Raw genomic sequence first — 26,156 nt, forward strand, 5'->3', positions numbered from 1 at the left:
CAATAAGTTGAAGCCTCACCCACGATACAACGTGCGGTGAAGTATGGCCTGTTTGGCCCCAGAATAGAGCATTGAGACCGCGTGCGAATTAATAACTGAATTGTCAGAGTTTGGCGCTATACCGTCGAGCGCGACATATTTCTATTAAGTCATTAATAGTCTATTTGTGTATAGTGTATCGTGCGGCTAAAGTTCTACAGTGACCAGCATCCCCAACGCTTCCTCGTATTAGCTAGAGTTCTTATCCAGGCTGGGCTGCTTTCATGGCGCTTTCACCCGAGGAGACCTAGACGAGACCTAGACATGTACACTGGATTAATCTACCCGACGACTGCATAGCCCTTTGCGGCTGGAATATATTTGCTTTGGTCCTGTGATTTATGGAGCGGAGAATCGCCGACGCCTGCACGTGTTGGATTTACCCCGCGAGGAGCCAAGTCGAGTCGGCGCCTCAGAGAGCCTGAGGCCGGCTAGCTTTCTTCACTGTGGAGCTACAGTCTACGGAGAACAGCTGTATTCGTCTGTGGATCAAGAGGCTATTGCACCATCTCCTGTACTTGGAGTCTCCTTAGTCATCGTTGACCAGACTCTCTACTACCGACAGATCTTCTACCCCTGCTGGCTTACAACCAGGGGGACCCTTCCAGTATCTCCCGCTATATTACTAGTGTACCATAGATATAATTCCCTAAGATTCAGGTTGTATAATTACCTCCTGCGTAACCAGAGAATGGACATTCATTGTTGATTTGCCTACGCACATTCCTTTGCCTTACAAGTGCATTCAAAGTATAATCGAGAAGTATTATGTACCTTTTGCTGCAATAAATACTTAAAGACAACTTTGTTTAGAACCGGTTCATTGTGGGAAGTGTTCATTATATTTATATATCATGTACTGTATGGCCAGTAATTAAAGTACATAAAGCGGTAGTGGTTTAATGATACCATACTTATCAATACAGTCAGGGAATTGTACCCCTCAGTTACACACATGATTGTGTGGCCAAGTTCAGCTCCAACTCCATAGTGAAGTTTGCGGACGACACGACAAGAAGGCCTACCGGGAGGAGGTTGATGCACTGGAACGCTGGTGTCAGGACAACAGCCTGCTCCTGTTGTAATCATGGCGAGAGCCTTCCTCACCCCTCCTCCTTCCTCACCATCACCATCACGGCGGAAACCTCCCTCACCCTTATCCTCTCACACCCTTATATGGGCAGCATCCGTTCCCCGGTTTCCCACGCTGCTAGCCCATCAATCAACACGGCTGTGACGGATTCCCTCATCAGCGTGAGGATACTTCAGCCCGCAGATCCTGTTCTACCCTCGTTGGAGTGTTAACCTTACTTCCTAGGTACGATGACTAGCTCTAGCCTTGCTACTCAAAACCTTGTTGAATTGCCTTGTGGCTAATCCTGTTCTCTCTGTGCCCCAGGACCACCGCCCCGGTACCCCGCTCACCTGGACGCCCCGTGCGGCACATGGAACGCACCATTCCTCATCCCGTGAACATTCTTGTACCTGTCGCACATTTCCTATTTGTGAAACTGTCTGCTTGGGGAATCATAATTAAAACCCACCTAAACCGCTCCATTCTCTGTCCTCCTGTGTTCTGCAATTGGGCTCCGCCAAACCCCTATCCTAACAGCTCCTGAACATTGGTAAAACCAATGAGCTGATCGTGGATTTTAGGAAAACACAGCAGGGGACACACACACCATTGAGGATAAATGGGGCTACCGTGGACAGGGTGAGCAGCTTCAAGTACCTGGGGGTCCACATCTCAGAAGACCTGACATGGAAAAACACATAGACTCAGTTGTAAAGAAGGCGAAGCAGCGCCTCTACGACCTGAGACAGTTAAGGAAGTTCAGAGTATCAGGGAAGACACTCCAGTCCTTTTACTCCGGAGCTGTAGAGAGCATCTTGACTGGACACATCACTGCCTGGTATGGAGACAGCAAGGCACAGGACAAGAAGGCCCTACAGAGAGTGGTGCACTCAGCTGAGCGTACTACGGGTATAGAATTAGCAGCGACTGGCAACATTGTTCAATTAGCTGTTTTTTCTGTAAAAAATTGTGTTGGGTGGTGGGGCCTTAGGGCCAGCCGACGTCAAAACATTGCGCAAGGTTTTGAGGTTATTCAGCTTTTGACATAGCCGCAAGGTATAACCGCAGGGAGGGCTAGGATGCTGTCAACAAAGAAGACCGGTGATCACAAGGGATCGGCTACATTAGATGAGCACGCCCTAAAAAAACGTCGCCGTCTAGCTGTGTCTAGCACGCTCTCCGGTCACCCCCCCCCCCCCAACGCCAGCGGGACACAGGCTCTGATTTGTTCCCTTTGGCTGTGGGCCACGTGCTTTCAGTGAAGCGCAAGTGGCCCCACGTTTCGCTTATCATGGGGACAGGGGCTGACACCCAGTTGCTAGCTAGGCCTGGGTCTGCTTGTGAGAATGCTGTGCTGTCAAGCGGCTCCCACGCCACACGTTCTGCGTCTGTGTTTGGTGAGCCTGGTGTTGTGTCTGTCGACGGAAAAGGTTGTCAGCGGGGGAACTCGAGGCCCAGGAGGTCGCAGCGTGAGTTCCCCCAGCCCCGCCCCCTCGCCAGGCCGGGTATCACGTTAGTGTCTCTCCCGACCGGAAGACCGGCGGTGGTCAGTCAGGCATGCGTGGTTTGGGTGGTAGTAATATCATTACAGGGCTACGGTGTGTAGGAACCCACCCTATTGGGCAGTGTGGGGACCACACGCCTTGCATGTCCAGCTGCAGAGCAGGCTATCCTCAGCAGTCCATGCCGGGAAGCTGCTCAGTGGGGGAGCTTATGTCACCAAGTGTGATGGCCGCTCTCCCCATATCAGACCGGCCCTTTCTGTCGGGTCCCCCCTTGGGTGCGATTGCCTCGTTGGTAGAGTCAGGGTGCGATATCCCGGCTCCGCGAGACGCCCTGCTCGCGTGGTTGGCGAGTCCAGGGTTGGCAATGCACAGCGGGTGGGACCGGGCCTCCTATCTATGGTTCGTGGCGGACCAGCGCCAGTTGGTGGCGGGTGCGCTTTGGGATTAGCATCACGTATGGCTACAGCAGTGCCATATGTCGAGGTGGATGGAGAGAACGCTGAGGCGGGGTTTGTGTTGCAGTTTGCACAACCCCACCCTCTGTTTTTGGGTTTGGTACAGACCCTTTTGTCAGGGTCCGCAGCAGTGACAGCTCTGGCCGACGAGATCCAATCTCTGTTGGCGAAGAAGGCCTTCAGAATGTTGACCATCTCCCACCTGTTAGGCGCTGTCAGGTGGGGGACTGGTTCACCTCCATAGACCTGTAGGATGCGTATTGGCATCCCAATCTTCCATCCTAGGACATACCTATGCTTCCTTTGCAGGGCTTAGCGTACGGGTACCAGAGGCTGCCGTTCGGCTACTCTCTGGCTCCCCGCATCTTCACCAAGTGCGTGGAGACCGCGCTGGGGCCGCTGCGTCGTCGGGGGATAAAAAAATATTTCTACCCTGGACGACGTTCTGTTCCTCGGCCGGTCAGGGAAGATCGCCAAGTCTCATACCAGGCATGTGGTGGAATTCCTCACCACCCTGGGTTTTGCTGTGGACTGGAAGTAGAGTACTCCTCTTCCCAGTCAACGGGTGGAGTACTTGGGCTTATTTCTAAGCTCAAGGTCTATATGGGCATCCCTCTCAGAGCGGCGGCGAGTGGGTGGTTCTCGGCGCGCTCGGGAGGTTCCGTCCTAGGACGGTTACGGCGCTGTCCGTGATGCGCCTGCTCGGTATGATGGCATCTGCTCACTCTGTGGTCCCTCTTGGCCTCCTCTTCATGAGGAGGATACAGAGGTGTTTTTTTCCAGTATGGAAATGGCCTCGGTGAGAGACAAGTGGAAGCGGCTGAAGGTTCCCATGTCACCGGGCGGCGGTCGGGCTCTGGCTATGGGCGTTTCTCCATCTGCGCAGCCTGAGGGCTCTCCACATCCCAGGTAGGGAGAATGTGGGTGCAGACGTGATGTCGTGGGGCGGTCCTCACCCTGATGAGTGGGGACTACGTCCAGACATAGTCGGACAGGTCTGGGACCGATTCGGTGGCCGCCCGGGATTCTGTATGCATTCCCCCCCATACACCTGATAGCTCAGCTGTTGGGGCGGGTACGTCGGGACCGCAGGACTTGATCCTGGTCGCGCCGGGCCGGGGCTCAGCTGTGTGGTCCCCGGCCCTGATTCAGCTCCTGGTGGCCCCGCCGTGGCCTGTTCCGTGGTCACCGTGGGCCCTCTCTCAGGCACGCAGAACTCTGTTCTGCCTCCTGTTCTGGGACAGCCTCTAGGCTTGGCTGCTGAAAGTGTGAATCTGGTGGGGATGCGTCTTGACTGTTCTATGGTTAACGCTATCCGGAACGCGCACGCTCCGTCCACTACCGCGGCTTACGCTGGGAAGTTCAGCCTCCCTCTCGTGAAACGTTTCCTGCTTGGCGCTCGGCATCTCAAGCCTGTGGAACGTTCTCTGTCTCCGAGTGGGACCTCCAACTGGTCCTGGGCCGGTTGTCGGAGGCCCCGTTTGAGCCTCTTGAGCAGGCGCCATTGGATCAGCTGTCTTTAAGACCGCGTTCTTTTTGGCCATCACCTCCGCTAAGCGCGTGGGTGAGCTGTGTGCTCTCTCGGTGCGGCCTGAGTGCCTGTCTATTCGGCCGATAGTGGTGCGACTCTGAGGCCTAATCCAGTCTTCGTGCCAAAGAATATCCGGAGCACTTTTCGCTCCAGGGATATTGTGGTTCAGGCGTTCGTCCGCCTCCTCACGCTAGTGAGTTGGAGGCGAGCCTTCACCTGTCATGTCCTGTCCGTGCACTGGGGGTTTACCTCAGTCGGACTCAGGATCTCAGGGCTTCCGTTCAACTGTTTGTTTGTTACGTGGCCCTCGCACGGGTGAGGCGCTGTCCAAGCAGCACCTGTTACATTGGTTGTGCGAGGGCATTGCCCTTTGCTACACATTGGCTGGACAGGTCCCCCCCCGGGCTGCTGCCCTGTTAGGGGGGGCCTCGGTGGAGGACATCTGTGCTGCAGCCTCCTGGTCCTCCCCGGGTCCTTTCGTTGGACATGACTGGGGGTTCTGTCTCCCAGGCGGTTCTGAGGTCTGGGACCTCTCCTGCGTCCCACCACTTGGTGGGCTAGCAGGGGTGTGTGGGTGTGGGCCACGGGGTGCTGTGTCACACGTGGTCCCGCCTGTGCTGTGCGTTTTCAGGGGTGCCTGGTTCCACCTTTTTTTTCGCACTTTGGTGGAGTTGACTGCCTCCCCCCCTTCGTTAGGACGGGCGGGTGGACGGGACTCCCCTCCTCCCTGGCTGGCGCTTACGGGCCCTCAGGGGGTACACTTGTCGGGCCACGCGTCCGCTCTGCCCCATATCTCATTGGCAGAGCGAGACGCGATAGCCAAGTATGCTATATAACGAAAGGTTATTTCATAACCTAGTTATATGAATACTGGCTGAGCGTCTCGCTCTTAGCGCCCTGAGGTCCCTTGGATGGTTTTTCCGTTTATGGAAATCGTTTTGAGGAAGGTGGAGCATGACCATTTCCGGCGTCATATAGGGAGACGCAGGGGCGTGGCTTGGTCAAGTGAGTGCATTTGTTTGTTTCGTGTGCACATTATGTGCAAGGAGATAAGAGGTTATCTCATTGGCAGAGCGAGACGCTCAGCCAGTATTCATATAACTAGGTTATGAAATAACCTTTCGTTATGTCTTATTCTTATTACTTGTATTATTGCACAAATGTCTTATTCTCATTCCTATTCTTATTACTTGTATTATTGCACAATCGCTGCGGGCATGACCCCCCGCATTTCACTGTATGCTTGTATGCTGTGACAAATAAAACTCTTGACTTGACTTGGCCATGGGACTGGTTCTCGGCAATGAATAATGAAAATATTTTAAAAAAAAAATCACTGAAAACACTGGTGTCGACTGATTTCTTCTCCAGTTTATTATTGCATTTACATGTTGAAATAACTATTGCTTAGAGCAATAACACTTGTGTTACCTAAAAGCTGTAAATAGTTATGTAATGCCATTAGATTTTAAACACATTTTAGCATTACAACCTGTTAAGTGTGGGGGTGTGTCTGTACCCTGATCAGGTGTTCCCAGTGTGTGATGTGTTATGTCTAGTTGTAGTTACCTGCCCTGGTCTTGTAGTCCTTATCGTTTTCCCTCCCAGGTGTATCCATTTGTAATCAACCCTGCGTGAGGTGCTGATCCTGTTTGTACCGTTCTGTGTTTTGTTTGTCATTATTTTATGTTACTTTCTGATTACAAAAACCATGGTAACTAGGGCGGCTGGGTGGCGCAGCGGACATTGCGCTCGTCACCAACGCAAGAGACACCGGGTTCGAATCCGGCTGTCAGCGTTGCCTCCGGCTTGGACCGGCCGTCATACTAACTCAATTGGCCAAGTTAGCGGGTGGGAAGTCGAAGGGTGGTAGTCTGGTCGTTGTGAACAGCGACTCCTACAGGTCGGTTGGTGCGCCTGCACAGCAAAGTCAGGAAAATGGCGGGGGCAGTGTGAGCCTCCTACACGTTACACCTCGCCGAATGAGAGTCCGCGCTGGCAGGTGAAAAAATGTGACAGGCTGCCTCCACATGTATCGGAGGGGACATGTGATGCAAGGCTTCTATCCTCCCTACAACCGGCCAGTGGGGGGCATATACGAGCAACGTTCAAGACAGGGGAGGGAAGAATTGGCACAATGGAATTGGGATGGGAGAAAAATAGAAAGAGGAGAAAAAGTGGATCAAAAGAAAACTACAGCGTGTGGAAACAAACTATTATTCCCATGCTGGACTACAAGTAATGTTTGTCAAAATGACCCACACGTGTCTCTACAGCTATAATACAGAACACACACACAGCTTCGCAAACATAGTGCAATGACCACGGAAACGACTAGAAGTAAATTAATAAAGGGAAGATGATTAAACAGAAGGTTTTGTAGATACAGTACTGAATTCTGCCATCCGGACATATGCAATTTGAAATATGATTATAGAATATCAGAAACTTTTCATCAGATTGCAACGCCGTTTTTTGCTAGACGTTCACAGAAAGGTAGAGCAACTGTTTTATGGCAATAACATTCACAAAAAAATTTCTAAAGCAAATTGATTGATTGATTGAAAACATATTAACAGATTGCAGAATGGGTACAATACAGTACGGCTCAATACAAAAAATGTATGACATTTATGACATACAATACAAGACATAGAGATATACAGAACTGTGTAGTAAAAAGAGATCATAAAAAATATATACATCCGAAGGGGAAGAAACTGTACATTGGTAAACAAGACGAAAGTATTTTACTGTATTGTAACCATTCTGCAATATGTTAATAAAGTTTTCAATCAATCAATCAATCAATTCCTTAAAGTTGTGCAGACGTGCGGGAGTGCCTTTGCCTTTGGGAAACATTATATTATTAAACGTAGTGTGGGAGGACGCTCGCCTTCTCTCTTTTCTTTTCGCTATTTCATCTGTCAGATCATCAAAGGCCGCGACCCTCTCTCTCGCACTCTCTCCAACCGCACATCTCAACCAAGCCTGGTCAAGGGGGAGGGACGAGGCCCAATGTGGAGTGACGTGACGTCCACTCTCCGCCAATCAGCGTGCGGTCTGTCGCTGCCACAGGCTTGCCCCGTGTGAGGCTCGCACCGGGATTGCAGCTGGACCCTATTGAAACCAGCTGGTGCACATTCCAAACTACTGCCCCAAAGTAAACCGCACAGTATCGTCGGTCTCCCTATCTGGCTACTGGCCGGTGCAAACAACTGCTTTGTCATAGGGCTGGGCGATATGGCCCAAAATTATATCACGATAACGATATTATAATGTTATCATATCACTCGATATCGATAATTATCGATATTGTTATAAGATTTCTTTTTATAAAAAAAATACATACTAAATTTTTTTTTAATAAATAAGGGTCGCCCTCGTGGCGCACGGCATAGTGCCTTGCACACCTATGCGGCCGTCCCGGGTTCGCCTCCCGCTCCCGGGGGATCATTTGTCGCATATCTTCCCCACTCTTCTCCCATTCATCAAAACTATGACCAGAAAAAGCTGGAAAAAAGCAAAAAATAAACCATACAAAAATATATCGACCCACAGGCCAAGATATCATGTTTCAAAGGGTGCTCGATACTGCCACCTGGGTGGATGCGGCTGGTATTGTACATTGGCATTCTCAAAATGATTCCCCATGTTAACCCAGATGTCCGTGTGCCTGTAATTAATGGAAATATCGAATAAAGGAAATAACGATGAAAACCCGACTATACTGTACTCGGGTCTGGCGCTGAACGTTCGGCGAGTTAACCCGACTATCATCGGGTATGGCGTCCAAAGTGTTAAAGTTCTATCTTATCTTATATTTAACATATTATTAAAGTTCTATCTATCTATCTTATCTTACATGGAGACAGACTCAATCAGAGCCGAGTTTGTACTACTACTACAACAACAATAATAATCATAAATTAATCCTAATAATAATAATGACATTTTGATAAGTATAAACAATTCACAAATTCACTCCTTGTGTCCTCACACGGTGAATCAGGGAATCCTTTTGAAATCCATTTAGTCATGACATGACAGTTCAGGGTTTAACTGGTGTTTTGTCAGAGTGGTACAGCCAACAAGTCAACCAAGAACAAACATAATGCTACGTGTCAGGCATCGCCGGCAGGAGAGAATGTGGTGTTACATAAACTTCAGAGTGAATAATCCTAACTTTGTTTGGACTTGCTCTGGACATGAATTTGCAATGTGACTCCTTCTAAAAAAAACTCTAGTGAGAAAGTTTCCAGTTTCCATTGGACTAGATAGCTTCGTCATTAGCTAGTTTCCATTGGGGGATAACTTCCTCAATGGGCACTTGAGTTTCTGATGGGGAAGCCCCATCACAATACTGCCATGAAACTGCTAGAGATGTGAGTGGCGGAGTGGGCCAGCCCTGGTATTCCCCCGCCCTCACCCCCACCCCACTGAGATTAGAAGGCAGGGCAGGGAAACCAGGAAATGGAAAATATGAATGAACATAAAGGAAGAAGGGTGATGATGAAAGACACCAGTAAAAGAAGTCTACTAACACAGGTAGCAAAGAAAGACACCATCTAGTGGTAAAGTCACGACTCCTCAAAGTCTGTTCTCTTGTAAATGGTACTGGGCTCGTGTTGCTATTCCAGAACAATGGTCATTGATCAAGTTAATGGTTTGGCTGCGGTGCAAACCACAGTGATTCTTCATCTCTTATGAGGAATCTCTCTAAAGCAGGGGTTGCCAACATTTTCCCAACTGTGACCCCTATGTTGAGGTTTGAGAATTCCAGGACATTTTGTCTTTTACATTGTAGGTTACCCAATGTTTACCTTTTAGAGGTAGAGTTAAGTTACGCTTCAAGGCTTTCCCAGTGGCGGCTATACTGTGCAGTCAAAACGCTGTTGGTGGTCGTTTTTCATGTCAAAATGATGACAAAATATTTATTATTCAATTATTCAAGGGATATCATTTGCGTATAGCCAGGTCTGGAGCCCACAGTTGAGAAAGCCTGACATAAAAAGCCATGTGCAGTACCAATTCTCTTATGACAGGAGAATCCTCTCTCACCAAAGTTGGACCGACACTAAATAAAAAAACAACAACATACTTCTAAAAAAAACAAAGACTTTTATTTATCATATAATCATTCTTGCATTTCAAATAAATCTCCAATATTAACCATCATTCTATAGCATATATAAATATAATTCAAATACTGTACCACATGAAATACAGCTGGTTTTTCACACATGTGCAAGATTATACATGTTAGTATCATCATTTACATCATCAATGTTGTGCATATCCTCATTTTGTATCAACATCACTGGCATCATCACTGCGGTTCTGGACTAGACAACCACCGAAATACATTGAGAGATTACAGACAAACAGACAAATATTTACAGATGGTCACTTTAAAAAAAGGATCGTAAAACACAGGATCCAACATGAGCACTGCACTGTACAATGTTCTCATGATTAATACATTGGGGCTTCATAAGTACTACTCAAACATTCATAAGAGCTTACGACAACTCCAGTTAGTCACGGTAATGAAAACAAGCGACAAAGAAGACGAGGCTAGTAAAATCAGGCAGGGCCAAACTTGAAGCCTATAGGGGGAAATATGTTACACACAACAAGCACTAATCTGGTTGCCATAAGGGTTTATGAATATCAAAGAGGTGCTTATGAGCATATATTGCACTCTATAAGAGGATCAAATCAAAGAAAAGGTCAAAATCGAATGCAGTGTTATGCCTTTAACCCTTTCACTACCACACTACCAAATGGTTAACCCTTTCACTGCGACAATACAGAAGGTTAACCTTTTCACTGCCACACGACAAAGGGTTGACCCTTTCACTACCACACTACAGACGGTGTATTGTGGTAGTGAAAGGGTTAACATTCTGTAGTGTGGTAGTGAAAGGGTTAAGAAAAGAAAAAACCTGTCAGAAGGATGAGCTGTATCAGTGCAGCAGCAGGGAGAGGCACTGCATGCCCCCGGTAAATCAATACTGTGTTCCACTGCACACGGCGCTGATAAACACACACTGAGAAAGCCAAGGGCCAAGGCTGCCATTTCAAGTAGGCACACACACACGCACACACACACACACACACACACACACACACACACACACACACACACACACACACACACACACACACACACACACACACACACACACACACACACACACACACACACACACACACACACACACACACACACACACACACAGAGAGAGAGAGAGAGAGAGAGAGAGAGAGAGAGAGAGAGAGAGAGAGAGAGAGAGGGAGAGGGAGAGGGAGAGGGAGAGGGAGAGGGAGAGAGAGAGAGACCCTAAGTCAAGGACACACTGTAGAACTCTCACGTTCTAATGTAAAAATATAATATTCCACTGTAAAACATAAGGAAGTGTTCCGTCTTCTGTAAAAGTACCCTGAAAATACCTAGCTATCTGACATCGTTTTTCAAAGCGAGGATGAGACGACAAAAGAGGAAAGCAGAACAGAGAACACGTGGACGAGAGTAATACCGCAGTGGTCCTGGGGGGGACATTTGATGAGGGGTGAGGGGGGGATGGATGTTTAAAAAAAAAATTATAGATGAGCCACAAAGTCTCCTGCCAACGACTGCTTTATAGAGCACTAAAATTGATTACTGAAAGAATTTCCTATGAGTTGTTAATTGTTTGGACATTTAGAGGAAATGCTTTCACAGCCCCCCCCCCCCCCCCCCCCCCCCCCCTGAAGAGGCACTGCAGGGACAGCAGGTGTCATTAACTAACTCAATTACGCCAGGGATTAAATGCAAGGCTTTTAGCAGGAGTGCTGGGCGAAAGAAATCAATGCAGTCACGGGTCTCGTGAGGCATAAACATCACGCTAGCTGCTCAAACAAAGCTCACATGAAAAACATTCGGGACCTACGTTGAATGTTAAAAGTCCAGGAGGGATAACGTTTGTATTTGACGATGTAAAACGGGGCCCCCCAGTTTATTTCCTGTCGCGGCATTTGCCGATTCGACAGCCGACAAGAAACAGGGGCCAACGGAACGGCAACAGGGTTCTTCTGAAAAGGTGTATTCTGCGGCGATGGCTCTGTGTGTCTGCCATGTTCCCGCGGTGGACACTTGGTTTGGTTTTGACGGATGCATGGCTATCTGAGCAACCATCAAGAGAAAAGAACAGCAGCAGCAGGTGTGCTAAAATTACCAGTAAACAAACAACAACAAAAAGGTGATGCTTTTTAGCTGCGTGTAATTGACCTATCTCAGAGTGAACCCTATCTCCCAGAGAAGCAACAGTTGTGATTGGAGGATCAAGAAAAGAGGGCGGAGGTAGGTCAGTTATCACTTAGCTCCTGACAATCATAACACACCAAAACACCTTGTAGACGCAAAAAACGTCCTCCTACCCCCCCCCCCCCCCCCCTCGCCCCCCCTGTCACTCGCGGTTCGCTGCAGAAGGAAATTCGACACCGTTTTGTCATTCCACAGCAGATGTGAGGAATCCTGGGGTGATTTCATACCCCACTGTGTAACACAGGGTACCAACTGTACGCAGCGGCTTGACAGATTGTGTGTACAATGCCTCAAACCGCCTTTTTGAATAGAGACCAATATAAACACTACAAAGCATGATAAATGGAGCCCTTTGACAAAGATTACAGAGGGTGTTGTGTTAAAGTCACACAACAAATTATGTAAGATAAAAGAAGAAAGAAAGAAAGAAAGCAAGAAAGAAAGAAAGAAAGAAAGAAAGAAAGAAAGAAAGAAAGAAAGAAAGAAAGAAAGAAAGAAAGAAAGAAAGAAAGAAAGAAAGAAAGAAAGAAAAACATATCTTTAAGCATATTTAATTGTATCCAGTCTCTAGCAGAACAGTTGATAGCACTGGCATCCATGCATGTTATAGAGGTCTTAAGATAAAACAATACATGATGAATTTCTCGCCATGGTATCAGCGATTCTCTGTTGTGTCTCTGAGACGTATATTCTCTTTTGTGTCTCTGAGACGTATATATTCCCTAATCCCAGCTGGCGCCTCGTAAATCACTGGCGCAGGAGAGATGCAGCGTTGTATATAATTAGCTCACAATCATAGAATGTATGTATGCACTCGCAATTCGGAACACCAGGAAGGGGGGGGGGGGAACAAAGAAGAGGGATGGTATGAACTCAATAATTTGACACAGGGAGGGGAAGGCGGGCGGGGGGCTGGAATATCATTCTTCTGTTTTCTTTTTTTCCTGTTTCCGTTGTAAATCCATTTCCCCCCCCCCCTTCCTCCCCCCCCCTCCCCATCCCCAATGCCTGGATCTTCTCTCTCAAAACAAGTCTTTTCACATAAAACCTTTCCCTTTATTGTCTTTTCTCAGTCAATAGATAGGATGCGCTTTGGGGACTCGCTTTTCAACTCTCACAAATCACAATAATTTGTTCTCCTGACACACACACACACACACACACACACACACACACACACACACACACACACACACACACACACATACACACACACACACACACACACACACACACACACACACACACACACACACACACACACACACACATTTACTTATATATAACTTTCTCTACTAATTCGTCTCCATGTCAATTGGGATAATCTATTTTCTAAGATATAGCGATGTCTTGCAGCTTGGCCATCAGGCATGGACCCTATCTCTCCTGTCACCTCCCGCACGCACGCACGCACGCACGCACACACACACACACACACACACACACACACACACACACACACACACACACACACACACACACACACACACACACACACACACACACACACACACACACACACACACACACACACACACACACACACACACACACACACACACACACACACACACACACACACACACACATTTACTTATATATAACTTTCTCTACTAATTCGTCTCCATGTCAATTGGGATAATCTATTTTCTAAGATATAGCGATGTCTTGCAGCTTGGCCATCAGGCATGGACCCTATCTCTCCTGTCACCTCCCGCATGCACGCACGCACACACACACACACACACACACACACACACACACACACACACACACACACACACACACACACACACACACACACACACACACACACACACACACACACACACACACACACACACACACACACACACACACACACACACACACACACACACACACACACACACACACACACACTTTTCACAATCGCTCTTCTCTCCCTCTCACTTGTAGAGCAGCTGCAGGCGGCTCGTGTGACAGTTGTTGCGGCTGATCTTGCCGTCCGGCTGGTAGAGGTTGGACGAGTTGGAGAAGGAGGGAGGGAGTGAGTGGTTGTCGGCGGAGGGGACAGGGTAGCCGGGCGGCGGGGCCAGGGACTTGGGGTCGCTCTGGGGTACGGGCAGAGGGGACGAGCTGTGGTTCTGGCTGACAACGGCGGAGGAGGACGGCCGCCGTCGTGAGCGAAGTGCCTGCCTCTCGGACAGCTGGTTCCTAAGCTCCGACACACGCTCTTCTTTCTGTAGAGGCGGTGAGAGATGGCACACAAAAAAGCAGCGACACATGGGTTAATTACTCTCAAAATAAGACATATTTCCCCCAAAAATTTAAGAAAAAAAGACAGTGTATGTTACGGCAGAGTGGCTACATGAGTAGAGCTCCGGACTCATGATCGGAAGATCACCGGTTCGAGCCCCGGTCAAGGCTGCTGTCGGAAAGTGGTGTTGTTGTCCAGCAGGGGGCAGTCTGTCCTCTGGACTTGTCAGTAGCAATGCCCTGTTACGGTGATAGGGACACCATACAGCTGCAAGTGCCGTCCTTCGGATGAGACGCTAAACCGAGGTCCTGACTGAATTCGGTTGTTAAAGAACCCAGGCCACCTAATCATCCCTTCCCCTTAATTGACTGATATCAATCCCTGTCTCCGGAGCCATTCAGCCATTGTGTGTTATGTGTGCCGGGTGCCATTGTATGGTAGCCATTGAGCCTGCATAGCCCAAGGTTGGGCGCTACCAGTGGTGGTGAAGGAGGCAATTTCCACCCTACATTGTAAAGTGCTTTGAGTGTCTAGAAAAGAGCTATATAAATGCAATTCATTATTATTATTATTATTATTATTTGTATTTAGGGATATGCCAATACGATACAGGTATCACTTGTCGGGGCGATACCAGACTTTAGCCACCCTGTATCACAGATGAGTAAGCAGAGCTAAGTCACTCAACTATGCTGCACATAGTAGCATGAAAGATTTCTGTTATATCTGAATATATTTTGTTAAATCAAGTCTATATGATTAAGTGGATGACTGAATCATGGGCAGAGAATTAGTGCACCCTTAAAGATTTGGTGGTGAGAGGGGAGGGAGGGGGGCTGCATTTGTTTAACCGTTCACCATATAATGACTACATCCTAAAATTAAAGCTGAGAAGCTGCATTTTAAACTCTGTTATCGTGTTGTTCACATCTAGTTACTAGAGTGAGAGGAGCGTGGAGCCAAAGCACCATGCTGTCTTGTTGTTATGGAGCCCAGAGCGTCCTGTATTTGTTTATGCAGATATGTTAAGAGCTGGAATGAAACTTAAAGGAATAGACCATCTGGGAGCAATTACAATAACACTTATTGCCTGTGTTTTGCATTTTGCATTTGATATCAATCCTAGTGAAAGTCAGGGAATATATATATATATATATATATATATATATATATATATATATATATATATATATATATATATATATATATATATATATATATATATATATATATATATATATATATATATATATATATATATATATATATATATATATATATGTTTTCATGTCCTTCTATATACTGTAGTTCAGTAGTCTAGTATGAAGTAGTGGGCATACTGTTACTTTATGCAAGCGATGCAAACTTCTCATTTTCACTGACTCAGCAATATTTTAGCACTCCCAACTCGCAATTAATTTGGAACAACCAGTGGTGTGCGACGGAACGCATATTACTCGTTAGCTACCAAAGAGAAATCCTCTGATTTGCGATAGAAATTACAACAAGGGAGCACAGCGGGGGGATGCTTAACCCTTTCACTACCACATTACAGAAGGTTAACCTGTGTGTGTTCACCTGCAGTGAAAGGGTTAAAGGTAGGCTAGGTTATGTTCTCATTACATAACTTAACACGTTAACATAGTGTGGCAGATATCACCCCCCGTCTCATGGATATGTGAAGGACAGGATATATTACTGCCACGGGAGGAGTGGACGCAATTAGGTAGCTGATTAGTACTGATAGAACACACCTGTGCATCATTAGATCACCCACATCCCACACGCACACACCCCAGACACACACACACTACAAATACACTAGGACAAAGAGAGTTGAGTGGAGAGGAGGTGAGGTAGGAGTTGTTGTATTGAGAGAGATTGTTTGTTAACGGAGTATTGTAAGGTGAGAGGTAGTGAGAGGAGAGGTGAAGGCGAGAAGGTGTTAATTGTGTACTGGACCCTAGACTGGCTGAGAAACCCCCTTGTGTACTGACCCTGGACCGGACGACTACTCTGAGTATTGAACAATCCCTTTTTTGTACGAGAGCCTGTTTTTGTGTTTTGACCATCGGACTATATTACGACCATTCTATGTTTGCCCATCAGACTATATTCTGCCTGTAATCAATACATATTCTTATTGATTGATATTGCACTTGTGTGGACAATTGAATTTGTTTGTTTTTGAACCGTGACGAGTCTGAACACCACCAGGCTCGTCACAATAGTAAATGGTTAAATGGTAAATGGTGCATTGATATACTGTAGCACTTTTATCCAAAGCGCTTTACAATTCTGTTCCTCACATTCACCCATTCACTCACACATTCACACACCGACGGCAGAGGCAACCGTGCAAGGTGCCAACCTGCACATCGGGAACAATTAGGGATTAAGTGCCTTGCTCAAGGACACTTCGACACGCTGCCCGCAAGGAGTGGGAATCAAAGCGGGAACCTTTACGACTACCAGACGACTGCTGAGCCACTGTCGCCCCTCATAGTGAGTCCTCCTCTTGACTTCACTGACTCCTAATTCACCAGGTTTCCAGGATCCTCCGAGGACTCCTTGCTCGTGTCGGGACATTCTTGAACGTCTGTAGGTTTTTTTTCAGCTACTTGCTGCGTTAGATTGACGAGTAATGTAATGTAAAATGGTAAATGGCTGCATTTATATAGCGCTTTTATGCCAACCTAGCACATCGGGAGCAATTAGGGGTTAAGTGTCTTGCTCAAGGACACTTCGTCACGCTGCCTGGGAGGAGAGGGAATCGAACCAGGAACCTCCGGATTACCAGACGACTGCTCTACCTCCTGAGCCACTGACGCCCCCGTAATGTAATGTGATAGATAGGGATGCACTGATGTGAACATTTTGGCTGATGCTAATAACCGATATTAACAAATAGCCGGCTTCATTTCAATGATCCCCCCCAGGAGCCCGAAGAGGAGTGGGTCTCAGGCGTAGGGGTCTTGAGGGTAGGGGTCTTGAGGGTGTGTAGCTAGAGACCATTAGCCATTAGGAGGTAGGAAGTGAAGCGGTGCATGTGTGATGTCACAAATAGGTTGAATCTCTCATGGGCCAATAACTTGCCACCGTTAGCTCCAGCAACACGAAAAGATGAGTAGCAGGGGTGTAAAAAGTACCCAGAAATTATACTTAAGTGGGTACCGTCTCAAAATTGTACTCAAGTAAAAGTCAGAGTATCTGGCTAAAAACACACTTGAGTAAAAGTAAAAAAGTTTCTACTTTTAAATGTACTCAAATGTTTAAGTAAAAACTTTTTTTCTGACTATTCTTCTGATAGCAGGTGTTTAATCAAAGATCCCCGCCTTCTAGTATTGCACAAGGACTAATCAGCATGGGTATGGGCGGGTTAATTTTCCATTGATGGGGATTTGACTGGCTGTTTTTAAATAAAGTGCGGCCGCAGGATTAATAACGTTAACGTTAGTTCGGCCAGAGAAACAAATATACTAATTAAAATGGTTGGACTTTCGAGATTTGTACTTTGTACTTTGTAGGTCTGCATTTTAAATGTAAGGAGTAAAAAGTATGTTTTTTTTCCTCTGAAATGTAATTGAGTAAAAGTACAAGTATACAAACCTAATAATACTCGAGTAAAGTACAAATCCCAAAAACAGTACTTAAGTATTGTAACGAAGTACTTACTCAAGTACTTTACACCCCTGCTGAGTAGCTATCGACATGTCTTGAAAGAATATACTAAGCTGCCGACTTGGAATTCCTGGTAAATATCAATGGGTGCTTGTTACAAATGTACATACTCATAGATCCTTGTGTTCTCAATGAGAGTAAAGTTCATTGAACAATTTGATGGAAAAAACACATTTACACAAATAGTTATTCAATATATAATTTTTGTTAACACTTGTAGAGGTAAGAGAGTAAGGAGGTAACCTCCTGGATGATCTTCTGCAGCTCCTTGTTCTCTCTCTCCAGCTGACGGGACTTCTCCTCCTCGTTGTTGTTGGTGGACGAGCCCGTCTTCATCGTCTCCTGGGTGTCTGACTGCCACTCACCCCGTGTGATCAGCCGACGCATCTGCTCAGTCACGACCCCCACACACACACACACACACACACACACACACACACACACACACACACACACACACACACACACACACACACACACACACACACACACACACACACACACACACACACGCACACGCACACGCACAAGAGAGAACGTTAGAGAGAGGGAGACAGAGAGATACATGTAGTTAGAGAGAGAGACAGAGAGAGTTAGAGAGTTAGAGAAAGAGAGTTAGAGAGAGACAGGGAGAGAGTTCGAGAAAGACAGAGTTAGAGAGAGGCAGAGAGAGAGAGTTAGAGAGAGACAGGGAGAGAGTTCGAGAAAGACAGACTTAGAGAGAGGCAGAGAGAGAGAATTAGAGAGAGACAGAGTTAGAGAAAGACAGAGTTACAGAGAGAGAGCGTTATACTTTTTATGTTCTTTATTAAAGCATCTCAACTAAAGAATGCCCAGTAGAGACAAAACCCCTCATCAACCTTCATACACACACACACACACACACACACACACTGTTAGGGTTTGAAACCGACCTCAAACGCACGGCACAGACAGGTAGTTCAGAGTTAGCCAAATACTAGGACGTATTTATTTTCAGAGTCAAAAAGGAGCAAGTTACAATCTTGAAACAAAGGGAGACTGCCTTCAGCAGAGTTATCTGCGGCTCTGCAGATCCTCTTGGTGTTCGAGGTGGGGAAACGGTGTTGACGCCGAAGCGGCTCTGCAGATACTCCCAGCTTCAACTCGAGGTGGAAAAGAGAGAGAGAGAGAGAGAGATCAATAACAGTCCACATCACACAGAGGCAGTGCGGTCTCCTCCTCCCTTAGCTGAGTCCAGAACAAACAAAACGATATCTTCAGTGTTCACCACAACACACAATTTAGCTGAGGGTCAGTGCAAAACAAAAACGATAATCTTCAGTGTCTCTTCTAAACACACACCCCAGCTGAGTCCAGTGCAAGAAAAATGATAATCTTCAGTGTCTCCTTTAACACACAACTTAGCTCAGTCAAGTGTAAGCAAAAATAGAACTCTTCAGTGTTCTTCAAAACACACAAAACAGAATAGTCCAAAAAGGGGTTTGGTTCAAACTCACCAAAGCGCAAGAGTAAAGCGGGTAAACGAGGCGCAGCTCAAAACGGGGGGACAAGGTCTTCACCAGCGGCAATCCACAGATGTCCTGGAGGGAAAGTAGACGAGGCACAGCAACGGGGGAACAACAGGCAGAAGCAGAAGTATTCAAAACAGTAGTACTCAAAACGACCCGACATCGAATGACAGAAGGTCAGAGTATATGAAGCCTCTGGAGCGCTGATTAGAACACACATCAGGTGTGTGATGGTAATTGATACTTGACCTAGAAGTGAGCGTTCGGCAACGGACCAATCCTCACAGTACCCCCCCCCTCCACGGGAGCCACCCGGCGACCCAACCGACCCCGGCTAGCCCCGATGGGACCGAAGGAAGCCGGTGATCCGGGGCACCGGAGAGGGGGACAGAGACAGAGGCCCGGAGGGGGAGGCTGGAGACAGGGACAGGGAACTGGCGAGGGGGGCCGGAGACGGAGGCAGGGGCCCAGTGAGGGGACTGGAGACGGGGACAAAAGGGGAACCCCGGGGCGAAGGACTGGACGGCGCCTGAAGACACTGGGCATGACAGGAGGGGCTCCACCCCCTGATGGTGCCGGAGGACCAGGCGATGTGGGGCTCATGCAGCGCGAGCCAGGGCCGACCCAGGACTACGGGGACAAGAGGGGATCTGGTAATAAAAAACTGGAGTCTCTCAACGTGGTTACCAGCCACGGTGAGGAGGACAGGACAGGTGCGTTGAGTGACGTCAGCCAGGCGGCGATGATCCAGCGCGAAAACCTCCAAGGGCCTCTCGAGGTCCTCAAGTGGAATGTTGGCCCGGGTGGCAAACTCAACTTCCAGGAAACTCCCATCAGCACCAGAGTCAATGAGTGCACCCACCGTCGCCCGCTGGTCCGCCCAGGCTAGGGTGACGCTCGTCAGACGGTTAGGTGGTGCACGGGTGGGGGAACAGGGAAAACGGCTCACCAGGATCTCCCGGGGTCCCGGCGAGCCTGGTCTTCTTGGCCGGGTAGGGCAATTGGAGACACGGTGTCCATCCCGGCCGCAGTAGAAGCAAAGGCCGGACCTGAGCCTGGACTCCCGTTCGGCCGGGCTAAGGTGGGTGCGTCCCAGCTGCATGGGTTCCTCCTCGGTCACAGCCCGGGAGGGAAAAAACCCACCAGTCACGGAGGGGGCAGGACGGTCAGCAGAACGGTCCCGAGGACGGGGGGTCTGGGGAACGTCTGGGGGTCCTAGTCGTGCTCGCTCACGCCTTCTCTCCCGGAGGCGTCCGTCGATGCGGATAGCGAGGCTGATCAGGCCCTCGAGAGAATCGGGCTCCTCTTGGGTCGCGAGCTGGTCCCTTACTGCGTCGTTGAGCCCCCTCAGGAAGGTGAGACGAAGCGCTTGATCGTTCCAACCACTCTCCGTTGCAGCCAGTGTGAACTCCAGCGCGTAGTCTCTGACACTGCCACTGTCCTGCCGGAAGGTGCCCAACCGAGCTCCTGGGTCCTGGCCACGAGCTGGGTGGTGGAAAACCCTTCGGAGCTCTGCCACGAAGTCTGGGTAGGAGAAACAAAAATCGGCCCTCATAGCCCAGGAAGCAGTGACCCACTGTGCTGCTCGGCCCGTGAGCAGGTTAGTCATGTAGGCTACTCGGGCTCCCTCTGACGAAAAACGGCTGGGTTGATGAAGGAAGACCAACTCACACTGCATGATGAATGTGGCACAATCCTCGTAGTTACCCTCGAACAGACGTGGTTCGGAGAGACGGGGCTCCCGAGGTGCGAGGTCTGCCACGGGTGGTGAGCTGGCTGAGACTCCTGGGACAGGTGGGGTTAAAAGCAGAGTGTTTAATGCTGTACTGAGAGCCTGTAGCTGGTGCAGAACAACAGCCTGCTGATACCCCTGGGTAGTCTGCTGGGTGGCCAGAGTGTCAATGGCATCCAGAATAAGCTGGACCTCGGCCCGGAGGTCCTGTAAAGCAGCCGCAGCCGCACCCAAATGTTGGGTGTGGTCGTTGACCAACTCGATCTGGACCGCCAACGCGGTTCTGACTCTGTCTGTGTCGGCTGAGGTCGACATGGTCGGGTCGTAATGTTAGGGTTTGAAACCGACCTCAAACGCACGGCACAGACAGGTAGTTCAGAGTTAGCCAAATACTAGGGCGTATTTATTTTCAGAGTAAAAAAGGAGCAAGTTACAATCTTGAAACAAAGGGAGACTGCCTTCAGCAGAGTTATCTGCGGCTCTGCAGATCCTCTTGGTGTTCGAGGTGGGGAAACGGTGTTGACGCCGAAGCGGCTCTGCAGATACTCCCAGCTTCAACTCGAGGTGGAAAAGAGAGAGAGAGAGAGAGAGATCAATAACAGTCCACATCACACAGAGGCAGTGCGGTCTCCTCCTCCCTTAGCTGAGTCCAGAACAAACAAAACGATATCTTCAGTGTTCACCACAACACACAATTTAGCTGAGGGTCAGTGCAAAACAAAAACGATAATCTTCAGTGTCTCTTCTAAACACACACCCCAGCTGAGTCCAGTGCAAGCAAAATGATAATCTTCAGTGTCTCCTTTAACACACAACTTAGCTCAGTCAAGTGTAAGCAAAAATAGAACTCTTCAGTGTTCTTCAAAACACACAAAACAGAATAGTCCAAAAAGGGGTTTGGATCAAACTCACCAAAGCGCAAGAGTAAAGCGGGTAAACGAGGCGCAGCTCAAAACGGGGGGACAAGGTCTTCACCAGCGGCAATCCACAGATGTCCTGGAGGGAAAGTAGACGAGGCACAGCAACGGGGGAACAACAGGCAGAAGCAGAAGTATTCAAAACAGTAGTACTCAAAACGACCCGACATCGAATGACAGAAGGTCAGAGTATATGAAGCCTCTGGAGCGCTGATTAGAACACACATCAGATGCGTGATGGTAATTGATACTTGACCTAGAAGTGAGCGTTCGGCAACGGACCAATCCTCACACACACACACACACACACACACACACACACACACACACACACACACACACACACACACACACACACACACACACACACACACACACACACACACACACACACACACACACACACACACACACGCCACAAGATTTCTCTTACGACAACCACCTTGGAAGGCCATAAGAGAAACTTGCCGATAATTACACCCGGATTCACCAACGCGTGGAGAGGATGTCTTAAGTGGTCAAACTGATCAATGATGGCCACAATGAGATACGTCACTCATTGACAAACTTGAACGCGCATTCCTGTTTACTTCATTTGCATACAGACACGCCTCCGGCAGCTCCTTATAAAGCCAGCCAACAGAGCTGTGTGCAAATGAAATCCCAAGAATTACGAGTTTGAAGAGAAGAGTTAGAGGCGCACCTGCAGGAAAACATACAGCTAATTACAGCAATGCGGAGATGGAAGTACTCCTGCTGGGAGTGGAAAGGAGGACATTTATATTATTTAGTAGCGTCAGCACACACACAAGTTCAAGTTCAAGTTCCTTTTATTGCCACACGGCCAGGCCGGTGGAATTCAAGCACGGTGCAGGTGGTAGCTGTGACAATATACACCACAAATAACATAAAAGACACATGGAACAGTACAGTACAGAATACACCACCTCACTCATGTGTTTTTATGTGCTTGAACATGTATATATATATTGTGTATATGGATATATATTGATTATGGTTTACTTGGGGAAATGGATACATGTGTGTGGGTGTGTGTATGCACATACATACATACATACATACATACATACATACATACATACATACATACATACATACATACATACATACATACATACATACATACATACATACATACATATGTAGCAGAGTGAAGTTGTTATGCTAGATCAGTGGTTCCCAAAGTCGGGGTCGCGACCCAAAGGTGGGCCGCGAGCAGCCACGGGTGGGCCGTGAGATGATTTAATTTTTTTTTTTTTTTTTTCTTTTTTTTTTTTTTATTATTTATTTATTTTTATTTATTTTTGTCAGGCCACTGAACTTAGAAGCAGGCCAGGACAGTGTTTCTAGTTGTATTCTAAAATTCTATTCTATTGTATTCTAAAATGTGACTATATGGTTTTATATTAACTTAATAAATAAACAAAAACGAAAAATCTACTTATTTCAACGAACATTTCAAACTAAATAACAGATTATGCACATAAAACGCTGAAAACAACCGAAGCAACAATAGTATTTTAATGAGGCTATTATTATTATCATTATTATTTTGCAACAAGTTAGCCCTCTCATAAATAGCACATATAAATGAATAACTAACTTGAACTAACTTAATAGGATTGAAGTGATATTTGGCTTAAAAAATCGGTCACCTGGCAAAAAAAAAAAAAAAAAAAAGCCTGACGATGTCCATTGGGCCGCGGCTCTCTGACGCCTTATTTTCTGGGCCCTGGCCTGAAAAGTTTGGGAACCCCTGTGCTAGATCATGGACAGAAACTTGTATCTTCATCTTAAATGAGTAGGTCAAAACGGAAACACTCTTATTTTGAAGGAGCAAAGTGGACCGAGCTCACTTTAGTGTTTTGGAGGGGTGTCTGAGTTATTAGATTATATTAATTTCTTTATATTGAGTTACTGATTCTCCAAACGAAATCCCAATTGGTCTTTAATAATGGGTTTAGAGTTGATAGGTCATCTTTTCAGTTGAGTATTTGGTGTACTGTAAATAATGTAAATAATGGTTTGGCCGGTTCGACGGTAGGAGAAACGGCGACGGAAGTGAACTGCCTCTTTGAATGTGACTTGAGGAGAGCAGAGGTATGCACTTTCGGTTGACTAATAATTGGTTGAATTGCTATGTATACATTGTAATATTGATTTATGTTTTGGTTTTGGTGCTGAAATCGTCATGTGTGTGATGACATTAATTCGTCCTGTGTCAAACAGCAAAAGTACCGTCGTGTACTAATTCGTATTCTGTTAAACAATCACAGGTGGACTGCACCTGGCAATGACGGTAGCTCACGCCATCTTGTGTGATGTTTTGGTTTGCTAACAGGTATGAACTGTTTTGTATTTCGGTTTAATTGATGATTACACACTGTCTTTCATTTCATATTATTTCATATGTTTTCTGAAGTTGAATTGTATTGAGTTAAATGTATATGTTGGTAGTACCCAACATTTGCTGTTAATGTGGATGGCGCGCTGTTTTGAGTGCGCGCTCTTTGAATGTGACTTGAGGAGAGCAGAGGTGGACTGCACCTGGCAATGACGGTAGCTCACGCCATCTTGTGTGATGTTTTGGTTTGCTAACAGATCACCAATAAAACTGGATGCAACTTGAGTATCATTGTCGGAGTCTACTTCTAAACAACACCAGACACAACGCAGATCGGATCACGCTACAAATTGGTGCCGTAGACCCGGATGCCTTGGGTGGTGTGAGTTTAGGGGGGGTGAATGTAACGGGTGTAAAACTCACTCCCCAGAGGCATCCAAACTGAGCGCTTAGGTTTGGAATTAAGGGAATTCCTTTCTTGGCGCAGCGGTTTGTGATGTCGCCCGTAGTGCGGACGCCTGGGGTTCGACTCCCACTCAAGGCATGGTCGAAGTCGTGGCAGGGGCGAGTTGTCTCTGTTACACATACATACATACATACATATGTTATTGGGACTTTTACTTTTTATCATGATTATCAAATTTCCAAAAAAGGGTTTGAGATTTGCACATTTAAAAATGTGCAGTCTTAGAAATAAAGTTACTGAGCTGTGTACCATTTTAGATGAAATAAAAATATTCATGGTTACAATTTATACAGACTAGACAGAGATGGAAACGGAGGAGGAACGGCATGTTATATTCAGGAACATATTCCAACAAAAATAAGAAAACTATGAACGGTTCATAGTTTTCTTATTTTTGTTGGAATATGTTCCTGAATATAACATGCCGTTTATCACAAAACCATGCTGACATAGCAAACTATTTTAATCGTTTTTTCAGGTAAGCACAATTAGAAATCAGATGATGATGGTGAATGGCAAACGTTCAGAGGCGATCATAAAAAATAAGATTATGCAGGACAAAGTGCAGTTTTGAGTTCAGGAGGGTTGATGCAAAGGAGGTGGAAAATCTCTTAAAGGTGATAATGTGAGGTTTTGTCCGCTCCCCACCCACTCGCTCCGTTCCTTTAAGGTGATTTTGTTAATTAATTGCATTCCCCGCCACACGCTTCTTTCCTGTAAGAGGCCGTGTTGATTGGTGCTCTCCCCACCACACGCTTCTGGAGCAATGATCAATTTCATCCCGCAGCTGTCACAGCTTGTCATTAGCGCCCCGTGGCTTTATATACCCTGATCTCCCTAATATCGATGTTGGATCGTTTTGAATATTCCCTGCATCTGCCTGTCTTTCCCGTCGCTGTTCCCTGTCTGTTGCTCCCAGGACTCTCGTGAAGTATCCCTGTTGGAGAACCTGATTCCCCGTAGGAAGCTGCGCCTCGTTTATCTGCCCGCTTTACGCGCTGCGCTCTGGTGAGTTTTTGGAAACAGTTCTTTTGGATCACCCGTTTTTTGTGTGTTTGTGAAACACCGAAGAGATCCGTTTTTGTTATACTGTTCTCACCTATTTTTTGTTGTTGGATTTACACCTTGGATTACCGTATAGTTTTTTCTCTGGACTCTGCTAACTGTGTGTATCACACCGAAGATCAAGTCACTTGGATATTTGTTTGGATCAGTCACCTCTCTGTATCTGTTGTGCGCTGAGCTAACTGGGATTTCTCTCTCTCCCTCCGTTCCACCTGGAGTGTATGCTGGGAGGATCTGCAGAGCGGCTCAGACGTCACAAGCTAATTCCTCACCATCACCTACTGGGA

General features: G+C 47.1%; 1 protein-coding gene across 1 annotated transcript in view; it reads right to left on the reverse strand.

The window, feature by feature from the left end:
* Positions 1-13,842: 13,842 nt before the first annotated feature.
* gabbr1b (gamma-aminobutyric acid (GABA) B receptor, 1b) overlaps positions 13,843-26,156 on the reverse strand; it is a gene marked incomplete at both ends in the record, with an annotated part of 304,126 nt that continues 291,812 nt past the window's right edge. The window contains 2 exon segments of the mRNA XM_084311948.1: positions 13,843-14,136; positions 18,078-18,234. Of these exon segments, the coding sequence (XP_084168074.1) occupies positions 13,843-14,136; positions 18,078-18,234 (451 nt within the window).

Source organism: Notolepis coatsorum, assembly GCF_963971535.1.
Source record: "Notolepis coatsorum genome assembly, chromosome: 4".
Taxonomy (NCBI): domain Eukaryota; kingdom Metazoa; phylum Chordata; class Actinopteri; order Aulopiformes; family Paralepididae; genus Notolepis; species Notolepis coatsorum.